General features: G+C 44.8%; 1 protein-coding gene across 1 annotated transcript in view; it reads left to right on the forward strand.

Annotated features, from left to right (window-relative positions):
- LOC121544674 (A disintegrin and metalloproteinase with thrombospondin motifs 2-like) overlaps nt 1-13,555 on the forward strand; it is a 202,993-nt gene extending 189,438 nt beyond the window's left edge. Inside the window, exons 10-23 of the mRNA XM_045206588.1 lie at nt 939-968; nt 2,319-2,432; nt 2,552-2,697; nt 2,860-3,035; nt 5,053-5,186; nt 5,434-5,557; nt 6,315-6,395; nt 6,531-6,697; nt 6,895-7,054; nt 7,173-7,305; nt 7,531-7,738; nt 7,941-8,070; nt 8,209-8,301; nt 11,562-13,555. Of these exons, the coding sequence (XP_045062523.1) occupies nt 939-968; nt 2,319-2,432; nt 2,552-2,697; nt 2,860-3,035; nt 5,053-5,186; nt 5,434-5,557; nt 6,315-6,395; nt 6,531-6,697; nt 6,895-7,054; nt 7,173-7,305; nt 7,531-7,738; nt 7,941-8,070; nt 8,209-8,301; nt 11,562-12,802 (2,937 nt within the window). The 3' untranslated portion in view covers nt 12,803-13,555. The remainder of the gene's footprint in view (nt 1-938; nt 969-2,318; nt 2,433-2,551; nt 2,698-2,859; nt 3,036-5,052; nt 5,187-5,433; nt 5,558-6,314; nt 6,396-6,530; nt 6,698-6,894; nt 7,055-7,172; nt 7,306-7,530; nt 7,739-7,940; nt 8,071-8,208; nt 8,302-11,561) is intronic.
- Nucleotides 13,556-15,498: the final 1,943 nt, after the last annotated feature.

Raw genomic sequence — 15,498 nt, forward strand, 5'->3', positions numbered from 1 at the left:
TACTAGGTTAATATATGTTAACAGAGTACCCAGAGTAGTGGTGCCTGTAGTTGAAAAGCCACCCACTTGACTTCAGAACCACTTCACAATTCAGTCCCCAATGATACTGTGATGAACAGGGTTACATGGATAATATCCGCACAGGAATACAATACAAGTCCTCACTCCTCACTGAAGTCCCTACTGATATACACTGAGTATACAAAACATTAAGAACACCTGCTCCTTCCATGACATAGACTGACCAGGTGAATCCAGGTGAAAGCTGCGATCCCTTATTGATGCCACTTGTTAAATTCACTTCAATCAGTGTAGATAAAGGGGAGGAGACAGGTTAAAGAAGGATTTTCAAGCCTTGAGACAATTGAGACATGGATTGTGTATGTCTGCCATTCAGAGGGTGAATGGGCAAGACAAAATATTTAAGTGTCTTTGAACGGGGTATGGTTGTAGGTGCCAAGTGCATCTGTTTGTGTCAAGATCTGCAATGCTGCTTGGTTTTTCACGCTCAACAGTTTACAGTGTGTATCAAGAATGGTCCACCACCCAAAGGACATCCAGCCAACTTGACACAACTGTGGGAAGCATTGGATTCAACATGGGCAAGCATCCCTGTGGAAATCTTTCGACACCTTGCAGATCCATGCTCCGATGAATTGAGGCTGATCTGAGGGAAAAAGGGGGGGGGTGTAACTCAATATTAGGAAGGTGTTCATGATGTTTGGTATACTCAGTGTAAGTCCCCACTTGAATAGGTCCATCCCGCAAAGTATCTTGACACTGACTGAAGATCTTATCTTTTTAGACAGCTTGTCTTTTTATCTCGGGAGCTGTTTTGTGATAGAGAGATGAGAGTTGAGCTGACCTACTCTTTGCAGGGTTTTGCACTCATTGCTAGATTACCCTTTATTCTCTTGTCAAACCATTCATTCCTTTAGCTGCAAAAGGTGGGCCAGGCTGGAACACAGGTAAGGTTTACCCCCCTACCCTCCCCCAAACCCCCCCCTCGGAGCGATCTGGCCACTTTCTTTTCTTCTGATTGATTATCGGTATGGTTGTCGTCGTTACTTGTTTATCTTCCGTTCTTTCGTTCTGCCCATCGTCACATTATCGTGACTGACATGTGTTCTGCAGAATTCTAAACATATACTTTTTTGGTTTTCATTTAGTGCCAAAAAGAAAAAGAGAAAAGTAAAATCTGGATTTCTCCCAAACAGCTTTCCTGGATCCCATAGCCAGAAAAAGTCAACCATAGCAAATGAACTCAACACTGACACACACACGGCGCCTATTACTGTAAATCTATGTGTCACTATTTGGCCATTCAGAAAGCGACATTGGCACAGATATTGGAAAAGGGGTGGGAAGAAAGAGAAATAGAAGTCCTTTCCAGGCAGAAAGAAAGGTCTGGAGTGAGAGCTGCTTTTCTATGTTCAGGTTTAGGATCCTGCAGTGTCGCGTGCCAGCCTACCAGGCTGATGCCATCAGTGCCAACCGCAGGCTGACCTTTGACCCTGTTGTGACCAACAACTGGAGGGGTCACCTGAGGTCATTCTGGGTAGAGAGTCTGGGTCGGCTTTGTTATTGTGGAAAGGGGGACAGAGGGGGGAACAGAGGGAAACGGGTGAAAGAAAGAAGAGGCAGAGACTCCATTTAGAAATTATTAGAACTTTCAGTTAATTGTACCCAAAATCCATTAGAGGCATGGAACATAAAACTGAAGAAGGACAACATTATCCTACTCTGTTGGGCACCAATTATAGGTCATTTTGACCTTTTGACATTTGACCTCTTACTCCTCATCTTCTGCTCTCCCTGCGCTCCTCTCTGACCCCACAGAGCTGCAGGTTCTCTCAGTCAGAGAGTCTCTCTCGCCTCATCCTCTTTGGTTTTGTCTGCATGCTCTTTGGCTTCCTGAACAACCATGTTGTTGTAACAGTGAAACAGTGACGGACTACTACAGTACACTACCGTCTGGACTCTTATGTTATTGTGGTTTTGTATATTTTCTTGTACATGTGCAGTACAGTCAATGCTCCAGTTGATCTGTTCTCTCTGGTGTAGTAGGTCTGAGGTGATTTCTGGAAAGTTCTGTGATGCTAGCTCCTCCCAGTGTCTGAGGTGATTTCTGGAATGTTCTGTGACGCTAGCTCCTCCCAGTGTCTGGGTGTCTGTATATGAGAAAGAGTGACCTGTTGCAGGTCACCTGCCTTGTCTGGTGACACTATATGTTTTCGGTAAAGACCCAGTTACTGGCTGTGTGTGTATAATGTGAGAAGATATGTGTGTGAGGATTCTTCTCTCTCTGTCCATTGCAGTACCGGACGTTTGACCCCTGCAAACAGCTGTGGTGCAGCCACCCTGACAACCCCTTCTTTTGCAAGACCAAGAAAGGGCCGCCCATCGACGGCACCGTGTGTGGGGATGGGAAGGTACATACACGCACGCATGCACACATACACACACACACACAACCGCACACACACGCACCACCCTAATGGTAAAAGTAATACCTTCTGACAGTTTCTTCCCCTCTATCGTCCTATCACAGCACTGCTTCAAAGGTCACTGTATCTGGCTGACCATTGACATGATAAAGCAGGATGGTGGGTGGGGCATGTGGAGCCAGTTTGGGTCCTGCACTCGTACCTGTGGAGGAGGGGTGCAGTTTAGAACCCGTGAATGCGACAACCCCAGGTACTTAAACATTTTTTTACCCTAAATATTGAGAAATCTACCTAGTAACACTTGTATAGTATCATGGTGAAAAAGCATTAGGACTTGTCCTAACAGAACAGAACATATTCACTGTTCACATTTACCAAGTGAAACATTTCTACATTTCCCTGTCCTCCCCAGGCCTGCTAATGGAGGTCGTACCTGTCTTGGTGCTAACTACCAGTTCCAGCTGTGTAACAGCCAGGAGTGTGAGGAGCTGTACAGTGACTTCAGGGAGGAGCAGTGCCGTAGCTTGGACCCCGAGTTTGAGTTCCACAACAACAAGCACCACTGGCTGCCTTATGAACACACCGAACGTAAGTAGCCTACACACAGACTTCACCAAATGGTGGGTTGTGAGCCACTAGTGGGCATAAGTCAGCAGATGTTGTGTGTGTGTGTGTGTGTATGTGTGTGTGTGTGTGTGGGGTGGGGGTTATGGTCACCGACAGCTGGTTTCCTGCTGACCAGTGTGAAAGCACCCATCTTAAAAAAACAGAACCCTTGTCTTTGAACCTTTCTAAAACAACAACCCGTCTCCAAGACCCCTTTTAAAAAAACACTATCTTCTATCTTTGACCTATCTCACTCCGCCTAATCACACTGACGTAATCTGAGGTCTTTTCCAACCTGTCTGTCTGTGTCGGTCGGTCAGTGTGCCAGTTGTTCGGTCGATGTGTCGGTGTGTCAGTCAGTGTGTTGTTCGGCGTCTCGGTCGGTCGGTGTCGGTCGGTGGTTCTCTCTCTCTCTCTCTCTCTCACTCTCTCTCTCCCTCCCTCCCTCTTTCCTCAGACAGTCAGCTGTTGTGACTCACAGAACATAGCCATACTGCATGTGTTTAAACCATCAGAACTCAGAATGGGATTCCCATAACATCCCTTCTTTCTCTTCATCTCCAAAAACGCCCTTTCGTAATCTATAAGTGTGAGTATGTATTTGCAGTGTGTGAGGCTTGCGGATCCAGTCCCCATGCTAAATAGTTTTTCTCCACATTGTCATTTCTAAATGCCATCCTTTTGAGCAAGGCCTTCCCAGGGTCTGTATTTGACCTCAACTTACTCAAGTATGCGCGGGCGAGAGAAAGAGGGGAAGAAAGAGAAGGGGGAAAAGGGAGAGGTAAGGAGAGAGGTTAGAATGAATTCCATTAGTGTGTTGTCATCTCCAGTGTTTAGAGATAGTGTGAGAGAACAGAAGTGAGTCTGTATGAAAATCTAGACTTTGCTCCAGATCTAATAATTGATTACGCCTGTTGTAAAATACTGTTGATGTTGTGTTTCTAGTCATCAACATCCTCCTAACAATGCTCTACAGTTCAAAAACACACGTTTTACAAGTGTTGATTGTTCCAGCTACTTTGGTCATCGTCCAGCTGGTCAGGGCGATCAGTCGGCCCCTCTCAACCAGAGAACTCTCTCTCCCTCTAGGATGATCTGTGGCGTCAGGCCCCTCTCTGTGGACTCTGGCTGGAGGAGTGAGGGAGTGAGGGACTGTGTATTGGCATAGCATCACCATGAGTCAATGAGAACTCACAAGTGTTTCTAATACTTTGTAATATCAGTAAGGTAATCACAGTGCATTCTGAACATTGCATACCGAAGACATAGTTAGAGTCATCTAAGCTCGGTTCCCGTGTGACTCAGTTGGTAGAGCAAGGCCCTTGCAATGCCACGGTTGTGGGTTCGATTCCCACGGGGGACCAGTACAAAAATGTATGCACTTAGTCGCTCTGGATAAGCGCGTCTGCTAAATGACTAAAATGTAAATCATATAGGGATTCTGTGGCTTACAAGGTCGAGTCAATCCTTGGGCAATTTGTTTTGCAGCAAGTAGACATACACAATGAACGGTCAAATCCACATAAATACCAATCTTGCATGCAAGACTTTATAGCTATTGCATAGTCGGTGTATACACACGTCTGGCTCGGGAGGTTACAGAAACACATACAGGCTAGACAGAGATCCTCCATGGCCTACACAAAGGGTAAATAACTCTGAGCTGTATCCTTATTGTAGGGGATATATGCTGGGCCTGCCTTGTACTCCTTTAAACCTCCCCCTCCCCTCCACGTACATGTGTTTTCTCTGCAGACTGACCCTGTGATTTACCTATATAGTATATATCCACATCCCTTTACAGCCTGTTTTGTAATACTGTCAGATATAGTCACATTATATACACACTCAAACTGCAGGACAACATGGGAAAAGGAGATGAAGCTTGGCAAAATTAGGGCTCTGTGTCTTAAGACAATGTTTCTGTATGGTTCTGTTCTACTAACTATGGATGTAAATAAAGTATTGTAACGTGTGTGTGTGTGTGTGTGTTGTGCAGCTAAGCAGCGCTGCCACCTCCATTGCCAGTCCAAGGAGACCCGAGACAAGATCAACATGCAGAGGCTGGTCCAAGACGGCACGCGCTGCTCATATAAAGACCCCTACAGCGTGTGTGTGCGCGGGGCCTGTGAGGTTAGTGTGTGTGCCCATAAATATGTCAGTGTGTTTGTTTTTAAATATATGTAGGGTTACAAAAAATATTGCAACCCTAATTATGTGTGTGTAACTGTGTGAGGTGTGCGTCAGTGTTAATAACTTTGTGAAGTTTATGTGTGTGTCCATATTTACTCTAGTTGTGTGTGTGTGTCTGTGCATGTGTGTGTGCGTGTGTGTGTGTTTGTGCATGTGTGTGTGCGGCATGCCTGCGTGTGTGTTGCAGAAAGTGGGCTGTGACAGCGTGGTAGGGTCCTCCCAACAGGAGGATAAATGTGGTGTCTGTGGAGGAGACAACTCCAGCTGCAAGATCATCAAGGGCAACTTCACCCGCAGTGCCAAGAAACAAGGTACACACACACACACACACAGGCACACACACACACACACACTCACACACAAACACACCACTGTGGCAGACTGAGACCAATGAGGTAATATGTAGCTGAGTTGTCAGACCCTGGAACATGAAAGAGCATGAAAACAGTGCAGGAAGTGAGATAGATGAGGTTGTTTTCCTGGTCTGAGTCCTATTCTGATGATGTGGTCACAACTTCACTGGATATCTAACTAAAGAGCCCCCTCTACTGGTCACATGGAGAGCTGGGCCCAAATCAACAAAGCCTCTCCGAGTAGGACTGCTGCTCTAGGATCAGTTTAGCTTTTTAGACCATAATGAATGATATTATATGGACTGATCCTAGATCAGAACTCCTACTCTGAGACGCTTTGTGGGTTTGGCCCTGGCCAGAATCATGTCCTGTTCAAAGCATTACCATATGAGCAGGATCACCGCCCAACGGTGACGTAAACACTATACCATGACCTCATATTAAATAAATATCATCCAGCTGAAATAAGGAAAAAAACTAATTTTGATGCATTTCCTGGAATTGACTGTTGTTGACCCTGGCTGGCAAAACTAAGAGCAGTTAAAATTGTATTTGAAGCAAGTGAGGGCACAGAAATGAACCCTGTGCACAGAAATTAACCCTGTGCTCCTCAGACGAACAATAAAGTTGAATGAAAATGTATCCTGACCAAGTTGAAAAGATGTCTCCTCTGTGGGTGTCTGGACCTCAGGGAAATGTGGTGTTTTCATTTCAGGTTTCCTCAAAGTACTTGAAATCCCTCGAGGGGCGAGACACCTACTGATCCAAGAGATTAAGCCAACCGCACACATCCTAGGTATGAAATATGTGCGTGTTTGTGAATGTGTGTGTGTGGGTGGGTGTGTGTGTATGTTTGTGTGTGCGTGCCTGCGTGTGTGAGTGTGTGTGTAAGCGTGAGTATTCCAGTTTATAACTCCACCTCCCTCCCCAGCGGTGAAGAACCAGGCATCAGGACAGTTCTTCCTGAATGCGGAGGGAGACCTCCCAGAATCCCGTGCGGTCATAGAGAAGGGTGTGGAGTGGGAATACATGAATAATGACCATGACAAGGAGACACTACAGACCAACGGACCACTCAGACACGGGGTCCTCATCATGGTACACACACACACACGCACATACAAGTCACAAAACACACACTAAATTCTTACCATATATGATTGTTATAGCTTAATATTGATGGTCCAGAATTACGTCACCGCTACCTTTGAGTTTATGACATTTCCAGTCCTGACTTTTGCTTCATACATAACACCTGTACTAATATGATTGTGCTGTTGTTTCCCTGTGTCCAGGTGCAGTCCCATGGAGATGCCAAGGTGACCCTGTCCTATAAGTACATAATCCACATGGACCTGCTGTCTGCCATAGAGAACAACATGCTGCTGGATGACACCTCCTTCTACGAGTGGGCCCTGAAGAAATGGTCCTACTGCTCCAAGCCCTGTGGGGGAGGTATTTTACCGTGACACCGCTAGCACAGGAAGACACCGGGGGACTGGGGAACATGATAGGAGATTTGGATGTGGAGATCTTTGTCTAACAGATGTTTGTGTGTGTCCTGCCTGAAAAGGTAAGCAGTATACCCGGTACGGCTGTAGAAGGAGAGCGGACAGTAAAATGGTCCACCGACGCTACTGTGAGAACATCAAAAAGCCTCGCGCCATCAGCAGAGACTGCAACCAGAAGGAGTGCTCCCAGCCCATGTACGTATGGATATGTTTGTGTGGTTGATTTTCATGTTTACCACGATTACCACATGTTTACATAGAGGATGGCCCTGTTCCATTTCACTCCTTGGTCCCTACACTGAACCTGTGAACACCAAAGAGGTTGGAGAGTAAAGGGCTAGTGGCCGAAATGGAACCAGGCGAGGTATGTTTTTGTCTGTACCTCCCTCTAACTCCCTCTTGTTCTTTGTGTCTTTGTAGCTGGGAGGATGGTCCGTGGGAGCCGTGCAGTAAGACGTGTGGTAAAACAGGGTACCAGATGAGGTCCGTTCGCTGTGTTCAGCCCTTAGACAATGGCAACAAGCGCTCCATTCACAGCAAGTACTGCAATGACGACCGGCCTGAGGCACGCAGGCCCTGCAACAGAGAGCTCTGCCCTGCACAGTGGAGAGTAGGGCCCTGGTCACAGGTAAGGATGGAGTGCTGAGGGTAGAGGGGGGTTCTGGTCGATGAATACATAGGGCTATATGGGTGTATTATTTAGTTTGTATGCATGTAGATGTGTGGTATGGAGTCTGTGTGTGTGTAGGTGTGTGTGTGTGTTTATGATGTTGGAGGTTGTTGTGTATAGCCTATTCTCACACTTTTCCTCTGTGCTCGTGTGACCACAGTGCTCAGTGACATGTGCCAATGGGACACAGCAGAGGCTGGCGTTGTGTCACACGCGTGACAACACCATCGGTCTCTGTCTGGACAGCAAGCCAGACACCATACGCATTTGTCGCCTGGCGCCCTGTCCCAGTGAGTATTATGGCCTGGCCCCATTATGCTATACACAACGATTTATTTTTAAGAAATCAGTGGAGAGTATAAGTCTCTCCTGATGAACTCATACTAATTTTCCTCTCTGATGTTATTCCCTCCTTTCTCTATCTCCAGGAGGCTCGTCGGACCTGAATAACAACGGCAACATCCTGATCCAGTGGCTGTCCCGTCCCGACCCAGACTTGCCCTACCAGAGGAACAGCTCACGTAAAAAACCATCCCTTTATAGCTCTGGGCCCGGCCTCCGGTGCATGGTGGTCCTGACCTGGACCTTGCCCTCTCTCTCTGTCCTCTTCACCCTGCAACAGGCCTGGGCTAGGGGCCCCGGGGGCAGGCTCACCCCCTGACCACCCCCAACCCCTCCCCCCGTGTCCGTGCCTGTGGCCGCGCCCGCGAGGGAGCGCCAGCTTTTCGCTTCTCTGTTGGGGCGTATGTGTCTCTCTCGCTCTGTGTCTGAGACAGCTCTGATTGGGGGAGGTCTCTGGCTCCTGTGTGCTGATTGGTTGGTTGGTTCTCTCTTGCTCTGTCTCTCTATTCTCTTATCTCTCTCTCTCCTTTGTGGAGCATTGTGTTGTAACCGCTGGCCAGTCGAAACTAAAAAGAAAAACATTTAAACATTGAAGAGAAGGTGGAAATGGAACAAGGCGAGCAGGTTTGATTGGCGGCTCTTAGTGGCGTGGATGAGCCAGTGAGTCGTGAGAGGCCCCTCTGTTTGGCGGCCATGTTTTGCGCGAGCTAGCTGCGAGTCATCATGGTTCACGCTCCTGAGATGAGGGTGCAATTTTTTTGTCACCGGTCCGTCATCGTTTGGGGGGCGACAAGTGTGAAAATAACGAAGAGAAGAAAAAAAAAAGATTTAAAAAAAAAAACGTTAAAAAAGCTTTATTGTGAATGTGATCTTGTCACAATGAGGACATCTTTGCTAAAGTGCTCATCTCACATCCTGGTTCCATCGTAGAATGAGAACAAAGATTTATCTCGTTCTAGGTTCCATTCTCAGACTGACAGGAATTCAGCACAGGGACGGGAGTTGACACAAACAAACACTTTTTAGGATTATTATATACAGAGCTGTTGGGTGAAGAGGCCAAGAGTGCAGAAGAGTAAAATGCTAATAAAACAGGGTAGTTTTACCATGTGAGGTTGCTTCCCATTTCACCACCTCATCAACCATCCTCTCTTTGACTGTTATATTAAAGTTCAATAAATGCAGCTTATTTGTGCTTGCAAACTTTAAAACAAATACATCTATAAATATATTTGTATTTATATCTATAAATATATTTGTATTTATATATATATATATATATATATATATATATACATCTCAAATCTATATGAGTAACAATAATATGAATAATAATAATGTTTTACCATGAATAAGCTGTAGCTTATTTGCCTAAACCTACGGACTGCTATTGATCACTTCGATCCTTGACTGTTATGTGTATTTTTTTATTGATTTTACATGAACACAGAAGTAAATATTAAAAAATAGTAAAGTGTTAGGGGGGAAGGGGGTATAGACCTATATTATGCAGGACTTGGTCAGTTAGTTGCCTCTCCATTTTCTCAGATGGATAAGTGGTTTACTGTTGCTTGTTATTTTCTTTAGGGAAAGGATCACGTTTTTGTCATTCACATTTGCATCCCTTAGCCGTTTGAGCTCATATGAGTGTGTGTGTGTGAGTGTGTGTGTGAGAGAGAGAGTGTGTGTGTTTGCATGACTGTGTGTGTGTTGATGCGTGTCTGTGCATGCTTGTGTGTGTGTGCATATGTGAGTGTGTGTGTTCATGCAGGCTTCTCATAGACATACAACTCTGATACAGAAATACCTCATAAACCTTCATTTGAAAATCATTAAATTTTGTTTTTCCTTTTGTGATGAACAATAAACACATGAACAATGCCTTATCTTGGATTGAATGTAATGGCATTTATCTGTGAAAGAGATGGCTTTACTCATCAAAACATGTATTAATCACTTAGAGGCAGCTTCAAACCAACAAGCAAACTCACACGAAAACCATCAGAACCTACAACAAACATAGGGTTTGGAACTTGGTCTGACCACTGGCGTACGGTTTACAAAGGGCCTAGGGTATCGATCGACACACTGACGACGGCATCTAGAAAAACACATCAGGCTTGTCATTGTATTGTGATCACATGTTTCTGTTGTGATAATGTAGCAAGCTATCTGAGGTTTCGTGCTGGAGTCGGACGGTAGGAGGCCAATGATGCCAGACCTTGCAGTGCGATACTGTATATAACATTGGTGTTGACTGTGTTTAATAATGTTCATGACTGTTATCTTATTACTTATGGAAAAAATATATATAATATTCTATACTATGGGTAACTGTTTCGTGGCTTCACTAGCCTGATGGGTGGGGCTGGCTGACGTTGGGCTGACGTTGGATTGACGTTGGATTGACGTCGGGGAAACATTCAGAAGGACTATGTGCACTGCGTCTATATGCACTTTGATTTATCAGGGAAAAATGTATTAATGTTTTGTAAATGTTTCATATGACACTTAAACGTGCCATTCCAGTTTTTACGTCATTCATCATGGATAATTCTGTATTTTATTTATTCAACTTCAAAATCTATGTATTAATTTATGTAATTTATTAATTTTACTTATTATCAATTGATTAACTAAACTGATTGATTGGTTGATTTCCAAGTAATGAAGTGTTTTACCAAAGTGACTGTGAACTTGTACCTTTCGATACAGTTTATTTATTTTTCTTAAGAAAATAATATATCTATATATTGAGGAGAGAGTACATCTCATTGTTTCAGTTCCTGTCATTATCAACTGCAAAGTTGTATAAATAAAAAAATATTTTAAAAAGCGCTCTCACTCTCTCTCCTCCTGAGTTTGTGATGGTTTGACTTTGTGTGAGGAGGAGCACATCACAAGCTTCAAGTGGAACTCAACTCAAAGATTGATCCAACCTTACAAAGGCTTAAACATTGTCTAATAAAGTGATAATGCCATGAAAGTAATAATGAAAGACAGATTAAATAAGATCCGCCCTCTTGCATTAGAAATATTAATAAAGTGATATTGATGTAATAATCTGAAACTAATAAAGACGACAGATGAGATGTCAGAAAATGTCCGTTTGGTCTGAAGAGCCAGGTTACTGTTCCAGCACCACAACACAAGAGCCCACTCCACTCTTCTTCAGTTGCTATAGACTAATCTATAGACTCTCTGCTGTCGATGCTGCTTGGGTTTCCTTCTTCGTCTTTTTCCATCCTGCGCTACCTGCTAATGGTCTGGCTTTACTACCTATACTGCTTTATTCTGCACCGTGTGTAAACATACACACACACACACACATACATACATACATACATACATACATACATACATGCATATACTCATGCACACACACACAGCTCCATCGCCAGTCTGGCCCAGTCTCAGCTCTGTGTTCTCTCGCCCACAGGCAAGCAGCGTTGTCATGGAGACAGGTCAGTGTTCTGTCGCATGGAGATGCTGATCCGCTACTGCGCTCTGCCGGGCTACAAGCGCATGTGCTGCAAGTCCTGCAGCAACGTGACTGACAGAAGCCTGACCACCAGCGCCCCGCCCCAGGTCACAGCTCGCCCGCTGCCTCGCCCCCTGCCTCGGCCTCGGCCTCTGCCTTGGCCCAAGGACAACAACACCCCCCATCAGCCCACAGTTCATCCAAGAAGAACTATGCATATACCTTATACCACGCCACGCCCGATGAGCACAACACACACCTATACAACACCCCACCCATACTTCACCACATACCCCATCCCCATACACATGACCCCAGAGCACAGTGTGACCCCCAGAGACACAACCAGAAGTTACCCCTCCTTCACCCTCTCCACTAGCACCAGCATATACACTACAACTCCCAGCAACCTTTTCACTGACTCAACCGTTAACATCACCTTTATCAGCAACGACACCACAGTGACCCCCATTCACACCTATGACATAACAGGGGCAGAAACCACAACTCCCAGCAGCCCATACTACATGGATGATGTCATAAAGCCAACTGAAACCAACTACTTTGAAGATGTGACATCGCCCAGTGGAACCATCCCATACACTGATGTCACAATGTCCAGCGGTGGTGATGTCATAATACCTAGTGGAACCGTGTCCTATGGCACTGATGTCACAATGCACAGCGGAACCACACCATATGGTGATGTCACAATGCCAAGTGGAACAATGCCTTATGATGATGACATCACAGTGATGACAGTGATGATTCCTACAGTCCCCAGGGATGACATCATAGATATGACCACCCTTGATTGGCCGGAGACCACAGAGTACATATCTGTGAGTTCCACTGTTCCCACTACAACCACGGAAGAGCCAACAACAGAGTTAATGACAGAGCAAATGACAGCCCCGCCTCCCACAACTACCATCGCCATGACGACAACAACAACAACCACCAAAAAGACCATGTGGTCGCCAAGCCTCCAGGAGGAGACCAGCGAAAACAACTCCATTGACGTTCCCTACAACCGGATCATCGGAGTAGACAACGTCATCTCCCAAAACAACCTGATCCCCAGACGGAGCCGCGTGTTCCTCCAGGAGAGAACACGGAACAAACGCATCCAGGAACTCCTGGAGGAGAAGAGGAACTTTCTGTTGAGGATGAAGCGGGCCCAGAGTGGTGCTGCTTGATGATGACAGACCTTCCCTCCTCCCTAACCCTCCCTTGATTTCTCTTATAGAGATGTACCTACGTCTGCTAACAGACTGGAGTTATTATTTAACCCTTAACCTGCCTTGGTGCTCTCTATCAGGTACTGACCTATCACACACCCAGAGCCATGGTACAGACATACAGACATACACACTGACCTATTTGTTTACACACACACACAAACACACACACCAGAAAGACAGACAGGCATACAGCCACACGGCAGACTGAACTCTGTGGATAGAAAAAACCAAAGCCAGATGTTTGCACAGTTGTTTTAAATAAAACAAAGTCCCTTTAGGATACGAATCTGAAACACTTTCCGATCCAAAGCGGAGGTCTTGTTGTAAGGCTGAGAGGAGAGCCAGATGTGATGTGGACCGTACATCCTCTTGGACTCGCACCTTAACAAGGAAAACTTTTATCTCTCCAAACCTCCCCCAGTGTGTTTAAGAGCAAGGCACATACAGTAAAGATGTATTTCTCTTTCATAAGCAGCACACACCTGGATAAAATCAGGGTGTGAATAGTTGGATATTCAATAAAGTCCTTATATTTAAATTAAGTTTAATTTAAATTAAGTCTTATTCCCCAGCAGCACTTAAGGACCCATGTAAGCTCATCCATATATTAATATATTCTTATTCTATTCTTCACTTAGATTTGTGTGTATTAGGTTTTTGTTGTAGAACTGTTAGATATTACTTGCTAGATATTGCTGCACTGTCGGAACTAGAAGCACAAGCATTTCGCTACACTCACAATAACATCTGCTAACCATGTTTATGTGACCAATACATTTGATTTTATTAAGCTCATCCCAAACAGATCTGACACACCATGTTAAATTACAGCCTGTTACTGCAGTTGATATATCCGCTCTTTGAGTCACATAGACATTAATACATTGATACCACTCTGATCCCATATAATGAGACATACTAGATAGGAAGTGTCCCTATGTGTCTGTGTCTAGGGGTATGTCCCAAATGGCACCCTATAGGCCCTGGTCCAAAGTAGTGCATTATAAAGGGAATAGACTACCATTTGGGATGCAACCTTTCTGAATCAGGGCAGACAGACACTCTGCACACTGGAGGTTTGGAGATATAAAAACAGACTATGCCACATCAAAACACCAGGGGTGCATGTCAATAGTTTAAAGTGTCTTCCTCTCCTTTCGGCTCCTTAACGTCGTCTGCACAGATGATAAAGAGCTGGAATGGTGAAAGCAAGTACCTGGTGGATATCTACCGTAGTGCATTCACATATCCTGTTACCCCCCCTTTCAGATCAGTGCAGATGAAAGAAAGGAGACAAGAAGAAGAAGCCACTTTTAGACTAGAAAGATAAAACCCCAAGTATCTCACATCCCCCAGAATATTCCTTCTCCTGGTTGTGTTAAAACTCTGGAATAGTGGGTTAGCATAGTGCTGCCAAGGTCCATGACTCATCAATGTCAGACTCAGTGGGTCTATTTCACATGCTTCTTTCTGCTGCTTCTCAGAGAGAGTCAATGAGTAAGAGCTCTGGGGGACTATGGAGGGCCATTGCTGACAACTCTATTGGATTATATTGGTGCTCTATTGGATTCTATGTGATTTTTACAAAACGATTACACATCTCTCTGTTAATATATAGTATCATATGCAGTTGGGGTTAATGTGAATTGGATGGTTCATTGAGGGAAATCCGTCATCACAATCAGGTTTGTGAGTTGAAATGGTCAGTAGTGGTGCAATGCTTTTATCTTTGTTGGTGCTGAAAGCAATGCCCCCCAAAGAGTCACAGGGACCTTATCCATTCACTTGTGTGTATTATATTTTCAAAGAGCCCCCCCAAAAATAAAAAATATTAATAACTATTTGTATCTACTGCATAACAATAGAAGCTTTCAGGGCCAGTTCTTGTTTTTATTTTATTTTATTTTATTTCTAACAGTCTTATCGGCGCATTTTGCCTTGCAGCTGCTGTAAAAGCTAGGAATCTCGCTGTACAATATCTGTACATATGAATCAGTACTTAATGTTGAATATTTATAAAAGTTCCAGTGCCTGTGGTATTTTGCACATCGGGTGTTGCGTGATGTTCCTGTTCTGTCTGCATTGAGTCTCTCGTTTCCTTTCGCTCTCATTCTCTCCTCACAGACCACTAGAGGGAAGCAGAATATCACATGTAGTAAGTGTCCACATACCGTGTACTGGCTTCTGCTTTGAGTCAAAGTACCTCTTCACCTCTCTGTCTACTTCTCTGTCTCTCTCTATCTACAGTACCTGTGCTATGTTATGCAGTTAATTAAGTTAACACATTGTTCTATAGAATATGTATTCATAGGAGATCAGCTCTTACACTGGCATTGCTTTTAATACCACGAACCCTTCAGACATGGCTTATAGACACTGAATTGCTTTGTAGAGTACTCCAGATGGCACACGTCAGTCCTCGGACCACATACACGCACACCCAGGCACCCGCACACATGCGCGCGCACACACACACACATACATGTACAGTAAACACACGCTTTCCCTCACCACAATGCTGGCGACACAGAGAACACCTAAATCTAGCTCCCGATCTCTCTCTCTGTCACAGCCTCTGCGCTTTGTCTCATAGCAACCTCCTCTCTGTTTACGAGTTCCTCTCTCTAACTAATCACATTTGTTGGGTGGGT

This window comes from Coregonus clupeaformis, chromosome 3 (assembly GCF_020615455.1).
Source record: "Coregonus clupeaformis isolate EN_2021a chromosome 3, ASM2061545v1, whole genome shotgun sequence".
Lineage (NCBI taxonomy): Eukaryota > Metazoa > Chordata > Actinopteri > Salmoniformes > Salmonidae > Coregonus > Coregonus clupeaformis.